This window comes from Brachycentrus maculatus, unplaced genomic scaffold (assembly GCF_059751285.1).
Source record: "Brachycentrus maculatus isolate JH-2025_06_01 unplaced genomic scaffold, ASM5975128v1 h1tg000459l, whole genome shotgun sequence".
NCBI classification, from domain to species: Eukaryota; Metazoa; Arthropoda; class Insecta; order Trichoptera; family Brachycentridae; genus Brachycentrus; species Brachycentrus maculatus.
The window spans coordinates 369,858-393,380 of record NW_028281206.1 but is presented as its reverse complement, the minus strand read 5'-3'; the positions used below and the strand labels follow the sequence as shown (position 1 = coordinate 393,380).

At 32.9% G+C, this 23,523-nt stretch overlaps 1 protein-coding gene across 1 annotated transcript; it reads left to right on the top strand.

The window, feature by feature from the left end:
• The first annotated feature begins 234 nt into the window (after positions 1-234).
• Positions 235-23,042, top strand: LOC148302331 (UDP-glucose 6-dehydrogenase-like). Its single transcript, XM_088271767.1, has 9 exons — positions 235-613; positions 2,124-2,261; positions 3,280-3,430; positions 4,230-4,589; positions 5,152-5,291; positions 6,171-6,329; positions 13,694-13,825; positions 16,185-16,375; positions 17,053-23,042. Exons 1-8 carry the CDS (start codon positions 455-457, stop codon positions 16,359-16,361), a joined length of 1,416 nt encoding a protein of 471 aa, XP_088127893.1. The 5' UTR covers positions 235-454; the 3' UTR covers positions 16,362-16,375; positions 17,053-23,042.
• Positions 23,043-23,523: the final 481 nt, after the last annotated feature.

Here is a 23,523-nt window from a genome sequence, read left to right as displayed (position 1 = left end):
GATCATCAAAGAGATGTAAGAATAGCTGAGCGTCAACATCACAGGCAGTCACTTTCATGAAATAAATCATAAAAGAAGAAAAAGAAGAATATGTAAACATGTAATCACGGCTCGGTGAAAATCATTGTAAAAAATATTTTATAAAAGAATTTTTTATTATTAAAAATTAAAGAAATTACAAAGTGTATATGAAACTTTATATTTTTTACTGCCATAGACAAATAAGTATAAACCATAGATTATTGTTGTATACGTAGAAACTGTCACGTATGTAAATTCTCAAGTTGACATATCACTTTAGTTGTAGCTTCCGAAGTTTATTCCGGTTTTCTTAAGTTATAAATGCGGCATTCAAGAATCCATTGACATTACATGCGCCGGAGTGTCGAGTGTGATAAACGCCCTCCTGTTCCTAGTGCTTTAATTATCGTTTAGTCCTACGTTACATTCAGAAATGGTCGTCACAAAGATATGCTGCCTGGGTGCCGGCTATGTCGGGGGTCCTACTTGCAGTGTAATCGCTTTGAAGTGCCCTAATATTCAAGTTACTGTAGTTGATAAGAACCAAGCGAGAATCGAACAATGGAATTCTAATAAGCTTCCCATTTATGAGGTATGTTTTGATTCATTCTTTCATTAATTCACGATTTTGTTTATAAAACCGCGCCTTGATTTTTCTTGATGATATGTGATTTCAATCTTAATTTTTTAAAATAAGTTCTTAAATTGTTCCGGTATATTATCATAAATATTTAATAAATAATATGTTTCGATTTTTCTTGATGATATGTAATTTCAATCTAAATTTTTTGAAATAAGTTCGTAATAAATTGTGCCGGTATATTATCATGAATATATAATGAATAATAAGTTTCTTAACTGTTTTTTTAGTACATTGAGTTGTGCTGTTTTACTGAGAAATTAAATTTTTTATAATTAATATGGAACTTCGTTTTAAAATCACTATAAATTTAAAGTGATTTTAAAACAAAGTAACATTTTAATTATAAAATGGAAAATCACAAAGTTAGTGCTTCAAATATAAATTATAATAATTTTTTACTTATCAAATATTACACTTTGAAAAACAGATTTTCTTTTATTTTACAAATTTTACTTTGCTTTTATGTTATTTAATTACATCGTACAAATAAATATATTTTTTAAGTAATAAAATTGATATCTTATGTCGGTGATTTCAACTCATGTATTTTTTTTCAAGCCTCCATTCGTTTACGTAATACACTGTAATATACATACATATAAATACATTGTAATAACAGTAAATAAAGACTATAACAAGATATTTATTGATTTGGCGTTTAATTTGTAGAACTCCATTTTATTTTATTCTCCAACTCCATTTCCATTTATTTTATTTTACATAAAATAACTATAACAAGAGATAGAGACAGGTGAAAAAAAAACAATTTCGATAATTAACTGACATTAGGAAAAAAATCAAATAAACTGTTTGATCCTAATTAATTAAATTGTATTAAAATGTAATTCTTTCCTTTGTATATGAACAAATGATCCAATTTTTATGCATCATGAAAAATATTGAAAATTATGTTCACATTTATTTTAGTCGAATATATTTTTGTTTAGAATTTATTAATATCTTAATATAGACAAAAATAAAACTCCCCAATAATAATAATAATAATAACTCTTTATTCGAGCTATAATAAAAGTAACTAACTAACTAACCATCACGCCGCTTCACCGCAGGGTAGGCAGAGGGAATAGAACGCCACACCACTCTGTCTTTGCAAACATTCTTCGCCTCTTCCACGTTCATGCATCTCCTCATACATACCCGCCGATTGTTACGACTCCTAACCTGACCACTTTCAAGTATTTGGCATACCTGGTTGTGCCATGTTTTTCTTGGTCTTCCTCTGCTCCTTTTTCCACTTACATTTGCCTCATAAATTTGTTTTACCGTTCTTTCCTCACTCATTCGTTCTACATGTCCAAACCATCTCAACACACCTTTCTTAATTTTATCAATAATGCTTATCTCAGCTTTGCATTCCTTCCTGATTTGACTATTCGCACATCTAAGTGGTATTTACTAAGTAAAAGTTAAATTATCAAATATGTTTATTTATTTTTAGCCCGGCTTGGATGAAGTGGTCCAGCAGTGTAGAGGTAAAAATCTATTTTTTTCGACAGAAATTGAGAAGAGCATTCAAGAATCAGAACTGATTTTCATTTCTGTCAATACCCCAACCAAGAAGACTGGCAATGGAAAGGTGTGTATTAAAAAATACGGTCTAATTTGCATGTAAGAGTCCATACAAGTTCTTTAACCTAGTCGGATCTAGCAGGGGTATTGAAATCCCCCATATATGAATTTTTATTTGATAACTTTCGTATCATCAGAGCTGCTTAACCCTTTCAATGTGTTAAGCAAAAAATAAAAGTTGATTTGAAAAATGTAAATTTTCTATAAAAAATAAAGTATTCTATAAAATTCCTTTTATTTTTTTAAACCATTTCCAATCGACTAAAGTCCATGGGTTATACAAGCCATGGACTGTAGTGGATTTATGTGTCCAAAGGAGAAAAAACTCGGGCGACTTAAGGCGATTTACGCGTCCAAAGGGTTAATCTATATTTTATGTAATCTTAAAAATAATGTAAAGGAAAATTTTCCTATTTTATTTTTAAAATTTCAAATCGTTAAATGTTTTAAAATATTATTTTGATAAAAAGCATAATTAGTCAATGCAGCGAGATCTACGCACTTATATATCAGCATGTTAACTTTTCATCTGCTAGTGACATGTTATTTTTTTCACTTTAATAAATGTGGTACTACCATAAGGAGAGAACGAGACAACTAGACTACTCGGCTTTTGTTTGATCCCATTTCCGGCCTCTCGCTTATTAAATGGCGGCATTCAGTCGCCGACTGACGGCATGTTAAGACAGACGTGGGATCTATGACTCAGTTGGCAGCGAGTTGGTACTGGCTGTGAGCTGCGTACTATAATGAACTGGGGTCATTTGGTACCCCCTTTCAGATCACATGTAATTTTTAGATGATCAATAAGGGAAAGGTTAACACTAATCACAGTACTTCTATGTATGCAAAAATTACGGACATTAGATGCAAATATCCGGGGGAATCTATTTAAACTTACGGCTGCCACACAGCGCCAAGCCGAGAGACTAACTCCTTCTAGCTGCGTCCTTCTGCACTTTTATTTGTCGTTCGGACCCCGCTAGACATATTCCACTACTATTATTGGTATAATATTTCTCTAGGGAAGAGCTGCCGACTTGACGTACGTAGAAAAGGCGGCAAGAATGATTGCAGACATTGCCACATCAAACAAAATAGTCGTAGAAAAAAGTACAGTCCCCGTCATGGCTGCAGACAGCATTATGAAAATATTAAACGCTAATGTCAAACCAGGTTAGTATGTCACTTGCCGGCTGTTTTATTCCTAACGTATTGTTGCGCAAATATTTCAAACACCTCAAGTGTTTGTTTGGAACTAAATATTTGCATGTTTTTATCATTTTTCTTCATTTGTAAACAAAAGCGTGTCGTCCTTCGTCTGCAAGTGCTCTTGTACGTGGTTTAAATAACCACACTTTTATTTGCATTGTTTTATTTACTGAAGGATGAAAGTAGACTGAATGCCCTCGAAATACGATCTCTCAGGCGGATGTGCAGCAAAACGATGTATGATAAATTTTCGAATGGTGTTATAAGAGAAGAATGCAAGGCTGAGATAAGCATTAACACAAGTACATAAAGTGATCACTTGAGCCAACCAAATGCTCTATGCACCCTAGGGTGCGGATAGGGGTCAGTAGTAGTATATTTAAAAAAATTAACTATGTTTTTTTCCATTTTATAATTGAAATATAATTTTGTTTTAAAATCACTATAAATATTGTATTATAACTTAATTACAAAAATAAGTATTAATCAGTCTTGAAGAAGAAGCCGGTAGACATTATGATTAAGTTAAAATAAAATATTTATAATGATTTTAAAACACATTATATTTTAATTATAGCAATATTGGTGTTTTTATTATTAGCAAAAATACTTCAATTTCATACTATTTCTGTTCTATGTTCTACCAATATATTTAGAATCGGTGAGTGGTTACATACTAATATTACTAATATTTTTGTAAAAAAATATAAAAAAGTGAATTAAATTGAACCCGACATAAATCTCAGGGCTGTTAAAATTTTAGGCGTAAGCTACCAGATATTGTCAAACCCCGAGTTTCTGGCCGAAGGAACGGCCATCAGGGACCTGCTGCACGCGGACAGGATACTGATTGGCGGCGAGGAGAGTCCCGAGGGCAGGCAGGCCATCAGGGAGCTGAGCTGGGTGTACGAGCACTGGATCCCCAAGTCCAACATCCTCACCACCAACACCTGGAGCTCGGAGCTGTCCAAGCTGGCGGCCAACGCCTTCCTGGCCCAGAGGGTGTCCAGCATCAACTCCCTGACTCCGGTTTGCGAGGCCACCGGGGCCGATATATCGGAAGTCGCCAAAGCTGTCGGGATGGAGACGCGAATAGGATCAAAGTTCTTGGAGGCCTCCATTGGTAAGTTTTCATTTTTTTTTTTTAAAGGAATAACCCTCAAAGCCTCTACTTTCAAAGGCTTGTCTGCAAGTAGGATGGTTTGGATGGGGAAGGTAAATGTAAAAAAATACACCACAAATACCCAGACCAATCGAAAATAAATCTTTCTTGAATCCATTTTCCAATTGGCGGGAATCGAACCAGCGACGCCAGTTTTGCAGTTGAGCGTCTACCTAACTACATCACGGCGCCTGTCATGTTTTTATTGTCAATGTAACTATTTTTATATTTTTTATGCACAAGCTGTATAATTCCCAAGCAAGTAAATAAAATAAATAAATAAATAAATAAATAAACTTGTTATGCGAAATGTCACTCGTTAATGAAGCAACTTATTCACAATTTTTTTGGCTTGTTATGCTAATTACTCATAATAAGAGTTTCCACTGTTTTTTTTTCTCTCTCAGTATTGGAAAGATTTCGCCTGGTAAATTTCATATGGCCGATGTAGGATCACAAACAATGTTCACTCATGCCGAAATAATTCATTGTTTTCATTATTTTTTTTCCTTTTTCTTTCCAGGTTTCGGCGGCAGTTGCTTCCAGAAGGACATCTTGAGTTTAGTGTACATTTGCGAGTGCCTCAACCTCCCCGAAGTGGCCGCGTACTGGCAGCAAGTCATCGACCTGAATGAATATCAAAAATCTAGATTTACTAAAAAGGTAAGTTAAAATAACGCTTTTAATTGACATTTTAAGGCCCAGCATTCGTTAAGTCGCAACTTAATTTTCTCTATATCCAGTGGAGTTACAGGGAAAGGGCAAGTACCCCTTTCACGACATTCATTTGTGAGCCGGGACTTCCGTGTAATTTTAAACAAAAAATGTTTTGCTTAAGGAGTAAGATTCTGTAATGAATTATACTAGTTACGAGAGATTCCACTGTATATCGCTCACTCCTTTCAACAACATCATATATCAAAAATTGACAATTTTCAGTTGTGCATGTTTTCAGAATGACCCAGAAAATGTACTATTTCCCAGCAAAAGCAGCATATTTTAAACTTAATATTTACCCGCTACAGGACAGAAAGTGTTTTTTTTGCATTTTGAGGAAAATGTATTGTTTAATTATTTTTTTAAATGTACTTAATATTTTTCAAATGGAGAAAAAATATTCAGGTTTTACCGAAAAAGATCTGTTGCACAGTAAAAAGTTCAATAAGCGGCTTGATATTTATTTTAAATTATATAATTATTTTAAATTATTTTTCTATTATATTTTTAAACTTTAAAAACGATCTCCTGAAAAATCAGGTTTTTTGATGTATGACGTTATTGAAAGGAGTGAGCGATGTGAGTTACTCAGCATGTGTCATGTTTGCATTTTTAATTTGAAGTTTTACATACTTGGTAAATACCACAATGTTTTTCTTAAAATCTACTGTGACACGTGTTTCGATGCATTCCGCATCATTTTCAAACACCGCATGTGAAGCTAAGTCTTTAAAAACGATATCCTGAAAAATCAAGTTTTTTGATATATTATATCTTATAATTGTGTTCATTCTTCATATCCGTATTTGGTATTTCTTTGTTTAGGTGATTGAGACCCTCTTCAACACGGTGTCGGAGAAGACTGTGGCCATATTTGGATTTGCCTTCAAGAAAGACACGGGCGACACTCGGGAATCTCCGGCCATCAGTGTGGCAACCACTCTCTTAGACGAAGGAGCCAAACTCCAAATATATGATCCAAAGGTATGCAAGTGCCTTTATTATTTTTTACTGGTGCTTTTATCGATCTTCATGTTTCCAGGGAGTGAAGAAGGTGAAGATGGTAATTTATTCTGCTTCTTCTTCAAACCCTTTTCCGCACCCCGATGGTGCACAGGGCATGCATCATATAAACCCAGTGTTATTTTGATTGTTAATACATGAAGGAAAGGTGATCAGCCCTCCGCTTCAGGTACCAGTGCAGGGTAATATTGAATACATATTAGAGTGAAAATTCACTTATATTTATTTGACCCCCTCCCTGGTAATCCGGGGGGAACCCGGGACCTCTAGAACGGTAGTCAAGTGTACTAACCATTACACTATGGAGGCGGAAAAATCGAGAGATGGTAGTTAGTAGTATTTTTTTTTAATCGAGATATTTTTGTGTTTTTATTATTTACAAAAATACTTAAATTTCATACTATTTCTGTGGGCCTAAGCGGCTTATCATTAGAAATAGGTATCAATATGGAAGAGTGGGTTCGAACCGATAAACAGTTTATATTCAGACCCGAAGATGGAAGCGTCTGTAGCTTCCGAAACTAGCCGTTAAAATAAATATAACTCAAGTGGTAAAAAACAAGTGTTTTTATTTACATTTTTTTTACATTCATCTATGTTAATATATCAATATAAATATCTACCATTTTCATGAATATTGGGGGCCTGTTCGATAAAAAAACAACTGTTTTACAATTTAAAATTATTTTTATTCTAGAACCCTGTAATTTAAGGAGTGCTTGTACTTATCTTGTAACTAATTTATAATTTACATAAAAATACTTTATCGTCGTAATAAATAAATGAATGTTTTATTAAAACTAGGTTTATCATTTTTTATGATAATACAGCGAATGCAATGGCTTATCAGTCTCAATGTTTTGATAGTTTTAATATGCCATAAAATACACAATATCATGATTCGGTCCTTAACATTGTGTAAAAGCAAGCATATCTCGTTAATTGCTATCATTTTAACCCTTTCCTACATATTAAAAAAAGTATAAAAGAACTCTTGTGTGGAATTTATAAAGGTAATTTGTGGTAGTTGTGTCGGGTTGTGGTCCCGTGGTTAGTGTCGCGGGCTCTTAAATCATAGTTTCTCGGTTCAAACCCACTCTACCACAATTTGATACCTATTTCTAATAATGAGCCGCTCAGGCTCACAGAAATAGTATGAAATTGAAATATATGTATAAATAATAAAAACACAAATATTTCTCTTTAAAAAAAAAATATATATATAAAATTTGACACAGAAGCAAGTATGTAATATTATAAGGAATTTCAGAAGAGCTTCATATGAGGCTTATTTGTATTTGAGGGAGCATAATATGGGATTGTATTATTTTTATGTTAATGTTAACACATTTTGGTCAGGTGTTTTTTTACACCTGCGGACCGCTGGCGACGGGATTTGATCATTGTGTACACATAATTTAGACCTTAACAAAGAGATTTGTACATAATATTTATATAAAAACATGAATTAATGCCTTCTTTTCTGACTTTGAATTTAGGCCGGTGCAGAAGGTAAAAATACCCTTCCCGTCCTTAATTATCAATCGACCGAACAGGTAGAAATACCTTTCCCGTCCGAAATGTGTAAATAAATTGCATGTATAGTAGATTTATATTATCCACTGACACTTCATGATGGAATTGCATTTTAATATATTATTAGATTAAAACCAATATTTTTAGCTTTTCCTCTTTATAAAGTGGAAAAGCTAAAAATATTGGTTTTAATCTAATAATATATTGCATGTATAGGTAAAATAAAATGTATTTCTTTATTCTAATATGAAAAAAATATTGCAAAGAGTATGAATAATGATCCGATTTACTGAACAAAGATAATAATATTAGAAATAAACAGATTTTATACATTTTGACATCTGAACATAGAGAATTATATGGAAGTCTGGGTATTTACAGGATTTTTGACTTTTCATAGGCTAGTTATTGGTAGTCTAACCAAGTCATTAGCCCAGACTTCTATATTCTTCTTCATCTGTATTGAGATGTCAAAAATGTAGTCATGTTTATATTAACACACTTTGTACGGGTGTTTTTTACACCTGGGGACCGCTGGGCACGGGATTTGATCATTATATAACAAAGAGATTGGTACATAATATTAACCTTTTAACTGCCGGCAGGTACATGTATGGCGGTACCCAGCACGCCGCGAATTTTACGACAAAAATAAAACCTTCTAAACATATCGTTATTGAAAGTGTATTAACATTTATTTATAAAACTTACCAAATAAATGAAGAGCGAGTCAGTCGTGCAGTCATTTATCTTATTTTTTGACATCTCATCAAAGATGAAGAAGAATATGGAAGTCTGGGCATTTACGGGGCTTACGACCGTCATAGGCTGGTTTGAGTGATCACTTTACACACGTAAAGTTTTGTGAACAAGTATTTGGACACACTCAAAATGTTGCAGTCATTTATCCATAATCATAAAATTAATTGTTTATGGTGCAGGGTTGTCACAAAATTTGTCACAGAAAATATGAAAACTAAATTATATGTCAAAAGTAATTGTTTATGATAGTTTACTTTTAAAAGTATACACACACACACTATGATTTAAAAATATAAAAAATCATCAGAATCGACACTAAAATCACTGTCATCAGATTCGGCAGTGATGGCAAATCGGGGATTATTTGACAACCCTGAGCGCCATTAGTTGTTTCCGATGACAAAGCTCTCTTTAATTTACGTTTAAAGTGGTAAAAACAAATTCTGTTTCAATTCTAAGTATGCAAAGATATTCTCAATAGATGTCACTATGCGTTCAATATATTTGTACATTTTAAATAATTGATTTTCTTTAGTACAGTCCATTTAAAACGGCGCGTCTTAAGACGTAATTTTTGTACGAGCGGCGCTCCGTGCACAGAAAATTATGCGTCTTAAGACGCTTTTGGCAGTGAACTGATTAAAATAAAAACGTTGAATATATAATTCCTTCTTATCTGACTTCCCGTCCTTGAGCATCAATCGACCGAACTAGTAAAAATACCTCTCTCGTCCATAATATGTTAATAAATTCGAAACTGTTGTTACTAAAGTGTTTTAATATTATATTTTAACATTTGTGTTAACGCTGTATCAATCAATCTGACATCCCACCTCGGTAACACTGCCAATGTAATACATTTCCTGAATTGAGTACTTAGCATCACCATTGCCGTTCTTTGTCAATGGCACCTGCCAGCTTAACAAATAGCCGTAATGATGTGTAACTTGTATCTTACATAACGTGTCGTTACGATATTGTCACATGTGTGTATTTGGAACAGGTGTTTTGATACAGAATATTTTTAATATGGCAAAGAACTGTATAGGAGAATTTGTATACTAAATTTGGGGTAAAATACGGTAGTAAACAGTCATCTTGTTTTGTATCAATCCTGTGGATTGGTCTACAGCAACAAATGATACCTCATATTATTTTTTGACATCCCATCAAAGAAAGGAAGTCTGGGCATTTACGGGGCTGACAACCGTCATAGGCATTAAGTGATCACTTTACACACGTGTAACATTCACCAATTCTACCCATTATTGACAACCGCACTACTCAAATTCTTGGAAGTTCTATATATCGCTCACTCCTTTCAAGAACGTCATAAATCAAAAACCTTGATTTTTCAGGAGAACGTTTTTAAAGTTTAAAAATATAATACAATGTCTTAAAAATAAATATCTAACCACTTAGTGAACTTTTTACTACGCAACAGATCTTTTTAGGTAAAACCTGAAAAAATTTTCTCCATTTGAAAAAAAATAGTTTTATTTAAAAAAATAATTAAACAATACCTTTTCTTCAAAATGCAAAAACAACACTTTCTGCTCTGTAGCGGGTAAATATTAAGTTAAAAATATGCCTCTTTTTCTGGGATATAGTACATTTTCTGGGCATTCCGAAAATATGCTCAACTGAAAATTGACGATTTTTGATTTATGACGTTCTTGAAAGGAGTGAGCGATACATGAACCAATTTTGAAACATTATTCTTGAATCACCAGAACTTCACTAGAGACATCTAAGCTTTTTATTGAGCAGAAACTCTTTTATTAGTATGTGAGGTCCGAATCCTCTATTATAATCACATATTGTAAATGATACCTCCTTCGCCACTCTGTTCTATTTTGTGAAACCCTCTTCAGCTCCTCATACGTCAAACAGCCCATGTCATTGTATACATAGACTTATAAGTGGGGTAATGGCACATAATAGTTTTACAAACATAATAGTTTTTTCTATAGTGGGGTAATGGCACATAATAGTTTTACAAACAAATATAAATCAACATTTTGAGTATGTCCAAATACTTGTTCACAAATCTGGATTATTTCCAATCAGGATTTTTTTTTTTTTTTAATATCTCAACATAGAATCAAATAAGCTAGAATTTCACTGGAGAATTTCACTAGCTTTTTCACTAAGCAGAAAGTCTTTCTCTTAATTGGAGATAATCCAGATTTGTGAACAAGTATTTGGACACACTCAAAATTTTGTAAATAAATGAACTGGTCATAAGCTAAAAATAAAAATCAAAAGGGTATTTTCTAGCGAGTATGAGAATATAATGCAGGATTCGGACCTCACATACAAATGAAAGAGTTTCTGATTAGTAAAAAGCTTCTGTCATCTCATCATAGATGTCTCCAGTGAAATTCTAGTTAATTCAAACAGTTTGTTTAGAAATCAATAAATATAATTAGAAATTCCAAGAATTTGAGTAGTGTGGTTGTCAATCATGGTTAGCATTGGTGAATGTTACACATGTGTAAAGTGATCACTTAAATCAGCCTATGACGGTTGTAAGCCTCGTAAATGCCCAGACTTCCATATTTTTCTTCATTTATGTTGAGATCTCAAAAAATAGCTTATTTTATGTTTAAAAACTAGTTTTTTTTTTGCATAATGATCCCTAAAAAAAGCAAGACAAGACGGCGTAGTTGCAACTCACTTATTAAAATTTTCATGATTGAAATTTCACTACCGTGCTGCTTTTAAAAACCTATAATTTTTATTTTCAAGGTAGTCAATGTTTACGGTATGATTACAGTATGTTAGTGAAAAGATAAAAATGAACATATTTCATGTGTAATTAAAGTATTAATGGTACAAGAAACATGTTTGAAAATGCTACTTTTCAATACACCGTAATACACATAGATTAAAAAATTATAGATTACATATAATAGATTATAGAATTATAGATTATTATAGATTATAGAATTCTACGAGGTATATGCCAATTAAGTAAAGCCAATAAATAAAAAAAAGTGGTTTTAATTGCTAAGTTTATTTCATATATCAATAATTTACTTAAGCTAAGTTTATTTCATATATCAATAATTTACTAATATTAAGTCTCAGTATAGATGATAAATAATATGGAAGTCTGGCCGAATTGACATTTTATTTTTAAAGAAAAATATTTGTTATTTTAAAAAGACTTAAATTTCTTTCATACTATTTCTGTGAGCCTAAGTAACTCATTATTAAAAATAGATATCAAATTGTGATAGAGTGGGTTCGAATCCAGAAACTCTGATCACCTTTCCTTCATATGTTAACGATCAAGGTAACACTGCGTTTTCATGATGCAGTACCCTATGCACCACCGGGAGCAGATAAGGGTTAAAAAAAAAGAAACTCCTAAGTGGATGGATAACCCAGATCTGTGAGCAAGATTTTTTTACACGCTCAAAAGGTTGAAAAAAAAAAATATGTATTCTTCTTCATCTATGTTGAGATGTTAAAAAATAATGTAAAATATAACTCGTAATTGAAGATTATCCAGATTTGTGAATAAGTATTTGGACACACTCAAAATGTTGTCAATGAACTTATAAGGTGAATGTTGTTGGGTAATATATCCAAAATTAAACAAGGTTTATTTGCAACATTTTGAGTGTGTCCAAATACATGTTCACAAAATCTGGATTATCTCCAATTACAGGAGTTATTTTCATATTATTTTTTGACATCTCATCAAAGATGAAGAATATGGAAGTCTGGGCAAGTTTGACGGTCGTCAGCCCCGTAAATGCCCAGACTTCCATATTCTTCTTCATCTTTGATGAGATGTCAAAAAATAATATGAAAATAACTCCTGTAATTGGAGATAATCAAGATTTTGTGAACAAGTATTTGGACACACTCAAAATGTTGTAAATAAATTATCTGGTCAAATTATAAGCTTAAATAATAAAAATGAAAATGGTATTTTCTGGCGTTTCTCATGTGTGTGATTATAATCCAGGATTTGGATCTCACATACTAATATAAGAGTTTCTGCTTAGTAAAAAGCTTCTTTACATCTCACCAATAGATGTCTCTAGTGAAGTTCTAGTGATTCAAGAACAAGGTTTCTAAATTGGTTCATATATAAAGAACTTCCAAGAATTTGAGTAGTGTGGTTGTCAATAATGGGTAGAATTTGTGAATGTTACACGTGTGTAAAGTGATCACTTAAACCAGCCGATGACGGTCGTCAGCCCCGTAAATGCCCAGACTTCCATATTCTTCTTCATCTTTGATGAGATGTCAAAAAATAAGGTTTGTTTGGTTGAATTCTACATTTATTTATGTATATGTTAATACGTGACGCGTTTCGTCTTCTTAGGACATTATCAAACACTGACTAAAAATATTTCCAAAATATCCTTATATACTAACAATAATTGCTATTATTAGGTCTAGGAGTACATATAATGGTGGGTATTTCGGTGGGTAATGTGGGTAATGTGGGTAATGTGGGTAATGTGGGTAATGTGGGTAATGTGGGTAATGTGGGTAATGTGGTAATGTGGATGTGGATTTCGTCCGCCTCCGTAGTGTAATGGTCAGCATGCTCGCCTAACGTTCTGGAGGTCCCGGGTTCGATTCCCAGGGGGGTTTAATAAATATAAGTGATTTTTTCACTCTAATATTTATTCAATATTACACTGGACTGGTACCTGGAGTGAAGGGCTGATCACCTTTCCTTCATGTGTAAACGATCGAGATAACACTGCGTTTATATGAAGCAGTGCCCTATGCACCATTGGGGTGCGGTAAGGGATTTATTACTATGTGGATATGATTTATAATTGTTAGTATATAAGGACATTTTGTAAATATTTTTAGTCAGTGTTTGATAATGTCCTAAGAAGACGAAACGCGTCACGTATTAAGATATACATAAATAAATGTAGAATTCAACCAAATAAACCTTGTTTAATTTTGTATATATTACCCAACAATTCAATATGGAATTCTACCAACTGTCTGCAGTTACAATAAATGAGGTTAATGTTGATTTCTAGGTGGAATCGGATCAGATAAAGTATGAACTGAAGGAGTGCTCCAACAGCGACTACTCCGTGCACTTCTCAGCCCTGTCCGCGGCCACCAACGCACACGCCATCATCGTCTGCACGGAGTGGGACGAGTTCAAGGTATGCTGGAAAATTGTACCCGACCAACTGTGTACACATTGGCAAATTATAATGACAGCTATGTGTCGTATTAGGGCGGTAGTTGGCAAACTTATTAGATTAGCCATAGAGACAACATTGCAATGATTAAAAATTTTCTTGAGAACCAAATTCGTTTGGAATTCTAGTACGCCTTTATTATAATTCTAGACATTTTTAATTTAACTCTTACCACTCTGTAGGCCAGACATTCTGGCCCGTATGATTCTAGTAGGCAGCTCCGTGGGCCACAATGTCTGGCCCGGCGCAGGTATAACTTTAATCACTGATTTCTCTATCTTCTTCTCCGTCTTAATCCTCATTGCTGAGGGTTGTGACCCTTGCAGAAGCAATGACTCTTCTCCAGTTATCCCTTGACTGCGCTGCACGTAGCGCTCCAACCACTGAGGTGCCTGCTGCTGCCTTAATTTGATCGGTCCATCGTGTGGGGGATCTTCCTCTCCCTCTCTTTCCCTCCAGGCTACCGATCACAACTAGTCGTTCCAGGCTATCCTCGTTGCCACGCGCAACGTGTCCAAAGAACTGGAGAATCCGTCGGGTACAGATATTGGCCAGAGACAAGCCATCCAAGCGTAGTTCCTATCCAAGATTTCTCTATCACCAAATCCAAGATTTCTCTATCACCCAAGTATATTCTACTAAAAAATATTTCAGATAAATACAGTTAATCTTAATTAACATGGTCATACGAATTGCCAGAGTGTCCCGAAATTAGGGAGCCACAATATTTATTTTAATGGTAGAAAAACGTCGCATTTTTTTGATCAGAGTAGCTAATCAGTTAGGAGAAAAAATGGTCAGAGTGGAAAGGGTTAAATTTTACTCAGTAAATAGGTATCAGTATTTCTTAAAATCTCTTTCGATGCATTCCGCATCATTTTCAAACACCGTATTTCAATACGGTGTTAGAAAATGATGCGGAATCCATCGAAATGCATGTCACAATAGATTTTTAGAAATAATGGTATTTACTAGGTAAAACTCATTTTATTTATTGTTTCATTTTTAAAAAAAGTGTTGAATTTTCAATAAAACTTAAATTAAAAATGGATACACTTTACCACAAAATGACTGCCGAATCAATTAATGAAATAATTTTAGACCTTTATTTTATAACACATTGCTGTCGGGTGGTTTTTTTCATCAGCCCCGACCCTAATTAGTATACTAATTACGGTCGTATACTAATTACGGTCGTATACTAATCACAAGTAACCGCAACCCCAATCCGATCAGTACAATGTTTTTTGGCGTCTCGCGCTCTACCAAAAGTAAGCAAAAACTCTTATAAGTATTTCCCTCTCTCTACCAACAGTATGAAAAAGTGTTTCCCGGAAACAATGTGTTAGTAAGGATTTTATTCATGCATAAAAAAATCTTTTAAATGTAAGTTATCTATTACTTATTGCGAATAATATCCTTGCATTTCCTTTGAAACATTGATCAAGGTTATGTCATTATTTTTAGCATGTTTCCTGGTTTTCATCAATAAGACGATTTTTCAGTTTGCTTTTAATAATGTTGATGCTTGAAAAATATTGTTTGCATGAATATGTAGAGTCGAAGAGGCTTCCTGTGGATATTTGTGCCGGAGCCGTACTTAAAAGGTCAAAGAGCCACATGCGGCTCCCGAACCACACTTTGCTAACCCTTGTATTTGGAGATCCTTTTATTACTCTTCGTCCGCCTCCGTATCGTAATGGTCAGCACGCTCGGCTGCCGTTTTGCAGGTCCCGGGTTCGATTCCCAGGGGGGGGTCAAATAAATATAAGTGATTTTTTTACTCTAGTATTTATTCAATATTATCCTGGACTGGTACCTGAAGCGGAGGGCTGATCACCTTTCCTTCGTGTGTTAACGATCAAGATAACACTGTGTTTATATAATGCAGTGCCCTATGCACCATTGGGGTGCGGATAAGGGTTTTAAAAAAAAAATATCACTCTAATTCTTTAACTGCCAGCAGGTATTTTAATGGTTCTAGTGTTCTGTCAACAAAAAAAACTTTTTTTTTTAAAAATTGTCATGTCTATCACAATTATCCTGTGAAACGTCTCTACAACTCATTTTTTTTCAATTCAATTATAGGTCACAACGTTTTGAGTGTGTCCAAGTACTTGTTTGTAAATCTGGTTTACTAAAACAACTCCCAAGTGGAGAGCTACCTGGGAGTTATTTTTTCATTGTAAAAAAATGCAACATAAGTTTTCTGAAATGTACAAAAATGTGCACACTGCCGCAACATAAGGTTTCTAAAATGCACAAATTCTGCACGCAGTAAACAATGTGTTAAATGAAATAATGTTTTTTTTCCCCCTAGACTCTGGACTTCCAGAAGTTCTACGATGTCATGCTGAAGCCGGCACACATATTCGACGGCAGGAAGATCCTGAATCACGAGAAGCTCACCAAGATCGGCTTCCAAGTGCAGACCATAGGAAGAAAGTTCAACCAGGGATGTCCCATCGAATCCTGGAGAACCCAAAGCCTCGCGTGACATCTTCCAGCTATGTGAGTTTCACAGATAGCCTTCATTAGTATAAATTGTATCGGTGATAAATTGTGACAGATTTAATGTAACATTAAAATCACTTGTTTTTTGACATCTCATCAAAGATGAAGAAGAATATGGAAGTCTGGGCATTTATGGGGCTGACGACCGTCATAGGCTGGTTTAAGTGATACGTGATACGTGTAACGTTCACCAATTCTACCCATTATTAACAACCACAATATGTATTCAAATTCTTGGAAGTTCTATACATATATATGAACCAATTTTGAAACGTTGTTCTTGAATCATTAGAACTTTACTAGAGACATCTATTGGTGAGATAAAAAGAAGCTTTTTACTGAGCAGAAACTCTATTATTAGTATGTGAGGTCCGAATCCTGGATTATAATCACACACATGAGAAACGCCGGAAAGTATCATTTTCATAACTATGCAAATTCTTGAAAGTTCTATATATATATATATATGAACCAATTGTGAAACGTTGTTCTTGAATCATAACTTTACTAGAGACACCTATTGGTGAGATGAAAAGAAGCTTTTTATTGAGCAGAAACTGTAATTGGAGATAATCCAGATTTTGTGAACAAGTATTTGGACACACTCAAAAAGCTGTATTAAAATCACTGTTGAAAAAAAAACAGTATAATAAAACAATATTTTTTTGTTGCAGAACCAAGTATCTAGAAAAAAGGCACAATACTCCGTCAAGCAGACTCCCCTTCTGCTATCTGATGACTTATCTAAGCACTCTATGTGCTCTAGTATTAAATTGTATTCTTATTGATGCATTTATGTTGGTCTGCACCACACATATGCCATTTTGCATAATAATTAGTATTACTATAAATAATACATAAGTTTAAATATAGACATGTAATGGACTTCCACAGTAAATGTTGTATTTTAATGGTTGAATATTTTGATCTTGTAAAATATAATTTTTCAAAACCATACAATGACGTTTACATGTAAAGATTATTATTATATATTTTATATATTTGAACGGAACGAATTATGCTCGTTATAAGAGGTTCCACTGTACCTATATAAAGTTATTGAATTTTTTTTTAATTGGTGCAAGTCATTAAACCATATCAGAGTAAGGCTGTAGATTCCCCACCCCTGGTTTAACCAAATGTTTTGCCATCATACAGTTTATTAGTGTTTTAATCTGGTCATACATTTTGCCATTGTTACAGTTTATCAATGTTTTAAGCTGGCCATAGATTTTTGACATAGAAATACAGTTTCGTATTTTGTCAATTTAGCAGTGTTTTAAGCTGATCATAGATTTTGCTATAGAAACACAGTTTGCCATTGTGAAAGTTCATCAGTGTTTAAAGCTGATTATATCATTTGCCATAGAAACACAGTTTGGCATTATGACAATTTGGCAGTGTTTTAAGCTGACTATATATTTTGCCATAGAAACAGTTTGCATTGTGATATTTTAACACAGTTTATACTGCTGCTTTTACCATCATAACACAGTTTAGACCAAGGGTGGCCAACCCGCGGCCCACGGAGCAAATCACACATTTTTTCCTTTAGTGTACACAAAACCACCAAAAGAACATTCCACCGTGCGTAGTTCACTATCCTGATAATTTCAAGACCCGTCAAAATGGCGTCAAGTAGTAAAGATGTTGGACTAAAGAAGAGTAACAGAAGAACTGAGAAGTTTTTAAGACAGATGGACTATAAACTATTTTTTTGTGGAATTTAAAACAAGGCCAACATGCCTGATATGCAATGATTCTGTTTCTATCTTGAAAGAGTATAACATTAAATGGCAAATAAGTTTGAAAAGTACCTGTAAGATTCTAGAACGAATTATATATATATTTATATATTCTTTATGAGAGGTTCCACTATACTATAGTTTTTTCAAATCAATGTTTTACCATAATTGATAATTTTATTCAAAGCATTTTGACTGATTTCACATACACTTTGATGTTTGGACAAAGCGTTTCACCATTGTAGTAAAAATCTAGAATAATTGATTATTTTAAAAATATTTAAACCATTAAAATAAGTTGATTATTTTCTATGGATGTCCAAAATTGTAGATTTTTATACCAATGTTTAGCATGTAAGTTTCTGTCCAACAGAATTATTTTAAGTGTAATGTAATCAACATAAATAATGTGTTCTTTCATCAATACTACATTTCCAAAATGTACTCTCTCGGTCATTCTCTCGTCATCAATTCACTCCACATGTCCAAACCACCTCAAATAACCCTTTAAATAATTACCAATTTTACTAGCAAAATATATAAAAATAAAAATAAAACCCTTATCCGCACCCCAATGGTGCATAGGGCACTACGTCATATAAACGCAGTGTTATCTTGATCATTTACACATGAAGGAAAGGTGATCAGCCCCCCGCTTCAGGTACCAGTCCAGGGTAATATTGAATAAATATGACAGTGAAAAAATCACTTATATTTATTTTACCCCCCTTGGGAATCGAACCCGGGACCTCCAGAACGGTAGCCAAGCGTGCTGACCATTACACTTCGGAGGCGGATTGTAATATAACACTCTCTTTATCATTCATCATTCACTTGTGGAATACCACTTTAATAAACACAAATTCGTGACCACCGGTTTCTGAATAATCATTTCATCATCAGGTCATTAAAATGAAATTATTAAGGTCTGACATTTATACAAAAATGAATTTTGTCATAAATTTTTGAATGAGAGAAAGATCTATAATATACTTTTCAATTATCTCTAACTCAGTCTTACATTCCTTTATACTATTTCCGTTTTTAACTCTGTTATGTTATGTTTACTTGTAATTATGCATTATTTTACTAAGCTTTCAAATGCTGTATGTATTTTAATAAGCAAATTTGGTTTTTTTAAATACATAGACTATTTTTAAAAAATCCTTTGTTGTACGATATGTTAAATTATGATTCATAATACCTTACGTTTCCCTTTTATACTATGATTTATTATCATAGTTTTCATATTTGAAAAAAAACTCAAAGTAATCTAATCAGATAACCAACTCATAATGATTTGTTTGAAGATTGTCACATTCATTTCCAATACCCCATCTGTACATACATACTGCACTAGTTTTAATATAGGTATTTTAATGAATTGACTTGATAAGTAGGCCAGTAACATATTTATTTAGAGGCTTTTATATCATTGTCGCTCTGGCAGAAAAAGGTGAATCCATCAGATTCTTAGTGTTTATGTATGTATAGGTATTTTTTTTAGAGGTAAACGAATTCAAAATGAAAAAAAAGTACGTTAAAGTAATGTTAATGTCTATGATATTGGCATTATTTAATAGACAATTTTATGCCATTATTGTTTAAATATGATTTCGGGCATATGAGCGCCACGGCTAGCTTGAATGAAGCGCAATCGTGAAGTACAATTGTTGACAACTTTATAGAGCAACTGGGGTCGTTTATCGGCAATAATACGGCGAATGTTGCCTTGCAAATGGTCCAGCATATCCGGTTTATCAGCATAGACTAGTGACTTCACATACCCCCAAAGAAAGTAATCTAATAGTGTGAGATCATCGTGGAGGCCAGTTCACAGGTCCAATACATGAAATTGTGCGCTCACCAAAGATTTCCCGCAGTAAACTGATGGTGGCACCCGCCGTGTGGCATGTTGCGCCATCTTGTTGAAACCTCAGATCTCTCACGTCAGTGGCATTCAACTGAGGTACGAAGAAGTCAGTAATCATGGTTCTGTAGCGCTCTACATTTATATATTGTAGGGCATTGAACGACGCAAATCTGCAGTCCCATATGCAGACTACTGGGTATTCAAAGGTCGATCATCAAAATAAAACTGACAAAAATCTAGTAAATAAACTAGTATCAATTAGTACTTTCAACTTGTCTAACAATTGGTATACAGTGTGTTTGAACTTATGTATATGTATGTATGTAACAAAACATCAACAATATAACTACATATCTTTCAATTTTTTATTTATTTGACCAGTGACCGGGTTTCGTCATTTCTGACATCATCAGAAGCTATATAGTTGTTGATTTATTATATAAAATGCAGTTACGCCAAGGAATGTCAGAAAAAAACTTAAATATCATGTATGTATCTTTTTTTGCCAGAGCGGTGATGATATTATTTTATTTTGAAGACATTAAAAATGTTTTTTTTACTACTTTATTTGAACAGTATTATATAAGAAGTTCTTATGCATGTATACGTAAAATATTGATTTGAATTGTTGTACTTTTTTGTTAGTTTATTTGTGCATTTAAAAAATATATATTTAGTAATTATAATGACGTATTGTGATTACACAAAATGTGTCTTGATAATATAAATTCATTTTATTTCTAACAAATAGAAGGTAATAATTTTAATACTAACCTGTCGAAAAGTGTGGATAAACTTTGCTGTCCAAAAAAATTAGTATCAAAAAGTGTGGATGAGATGTTTCTTCCACGCTTATAATTCAAGCCCTCCCTAATTTATTTAAAAAAAAAGACTTCTGGTGTATGTGTGGATTTCTTAACACAGTTTCTTAAAGGTTTGGCACATTGTTTGCGGGGAACGCTTAAAAGTGTCTTTTACACACTGTTGGTAGAGAGCAGGAGATGCTTTTAAGCGTTCTATTTGCTTTTGGTAGAGCACGAGAGACACCCAAAAAAATTGCACAGATTGGGTTTGCGGTTACTTGTGCTTAGTATACGAGTCTAATTAGTTTACTAATTATGGTCGGGTTTGATGAAAAAGCCGCCCGACAATAACGTGTCAATAATTATCACTTGACAATTTTAGTTTGAATGAGATTCCTATAGGTTTTGGCCAAACTAATATTATGAGATTAATTAAACCTGCTATTAATTTTATTATCAATAGACTTACTCGGTCCACAAAAAAACATTTTGTTTGTTGTGTTGTTTCTAAATAATTTTAGCCCCATTTTAAGTATAAAAAACGTTACTTTTGCTAGTAAAATCCTATATTTTTAAAAATAATTCTTCTTCGAACCCTTATCCGCACCCCAGTGGTGCATAGGGAACTGCATCATATAAACGCAGTGTTATTTTGATCGTTAACACATGAAGGAAAGGTGATCAGCCCTCCGCTTCAGGTAACAGTCCAGGGTAATATTGAATAAATATGACAGTGAAAAAATCACTTATATTTATTTTACCCCCCCCCCTGGGAATCGAACCCGGGACCTCCACTACGGTAGCCCAGCGTGCTGACCGTTACACTATGGAGGCGGGCGATTACTTAAAATAATAAATAATTACTTAAAATATAATCTATGTTTGTTACTATGTATTTTGAATGTGTTAAATGTACATTTGATGGCTATGCAACCCTAAAGGGTCCAAGCCAGATGTGCCATGTGTGAAAAATTTGACCAGGCAATCTGACCTTGTATGTATTGAAATGAAAGCTAACCCCCGACTTAATTTTTATTATTGTTTTGTCCATGAATAAACAACCTTTCATATAATATCACAGCAAAGCGCTCTTAAGATAGCGTTTTATTAAAATGACACAATATAAATTATCCAAAATTATTATTTGTATTATATTTGATTACGTGAATTGATTTTAATTCAATTTTTATTGATGATGTTATTGATTTTTATTTTAATCAATAATATTGTGAAACAAAAGTTTTTAAATATATTTTATGGGTGTTAAATACTGTTTAGTTCATAAGTACATACTTGAATCACTGAGAGGGTATAAAAAAGAAAAGTATTTTATATATTTTTTCAATCATAGTATTTCATTTGAAATTGAAAGCATTTATTTTTTGATGAGTTTTATGTGATTATTTTTATTGCAAACAAAAAAATACATATTGCTCCTTTTTTTAAATGTACTATTTACTTTATGTAAGCGTCATCAACCAAAATTTGCCAATTGAGTATTCTTTATCAAGAATTACTCTTTTAAATTTATGTATAATTTTCTACAAATATAGCCATACATTTTTTATAAAATTTAGTTTACATAATATAACTTTAAAAAAAATACATGGTAATAAAATACCCTTATTTTTAGACGCACCTTGACACTATTGCGCCCTTAAGGTAGATGTATTTCAATATATTTATATATTGGTGCTATTCAAATCATCCACAATTGTATTATTAATATTATCATTGCAGTCTGAAAATATTTATTTTGCCAAAAGAAAATAATTCCGGTTTGAAGGAGTTTTTGAGAAATTTTTGCCTGTTCTAAGGGGATTTGTATTTTTTTTAAATGGATTGTTTTATGGAATTGTGACTGTAAAATCAATGTAAATCAATTATTAATTTTCATATTTATTTATTAAAATTGTAATCTACTAGTATTTTTAGTTGCCATTTATGTATTTTATTGTATGTAATGAATTTACAAATATTTTATGTAATCAAAATACATGTATAATGTTACAGTCTTATTTTTGCATCAATAATTATGATGAACCCAACTTTTTTTTAATTTTATTACTAAAATTATATTCATACATTCCCAAATGACTTCAATTGATTTGTGTGAAATATAATATGCAGTGTCATAATGAAAAAATTATCTAGTTTTTTTGTTCAAAGGATATATATTTTATAAATAATAAGAATTTTTTATGCGAAACGACTTAAATATGCCTTTCCAAAATTATGATAGATTTCCCATAAAATGGTCTAAAAATATATTTACGCATTTTTATTTATTACTTAACTACAAAAAACTTTAAACTTTGCATTTCTCGGAGTATGAATGCTCGCACTATAATTATAAAATATTTATTTGTATCACCATAAGGAACAAAGCATTAATATGTAAACTGACACAATCCGTTCGAAAGGTCATGGCTTCAGTTTCCTATGATTTTCATGGTGTTTTGGAAGGAAAGGGTAAAGATATCACTGTAAAATACTACTCAAGCATTCTACACCATTTAAGAGAGGTGCACAAAGAGAAAATACGTAGAAAATAAGCCAGATGGATTGTCCTACTCCATGATAATGTACAGGGGTTTAAATTGCTGAGATTGCAGTTCATAAATTTGGTTTCGTGGAAATCAACTACTATATAGTCCAGACTTGGTACCAAGAGATTTTTTCTGTAATTTAATTTTAAAAAAGACTCGTGGGAAACGATTAAAG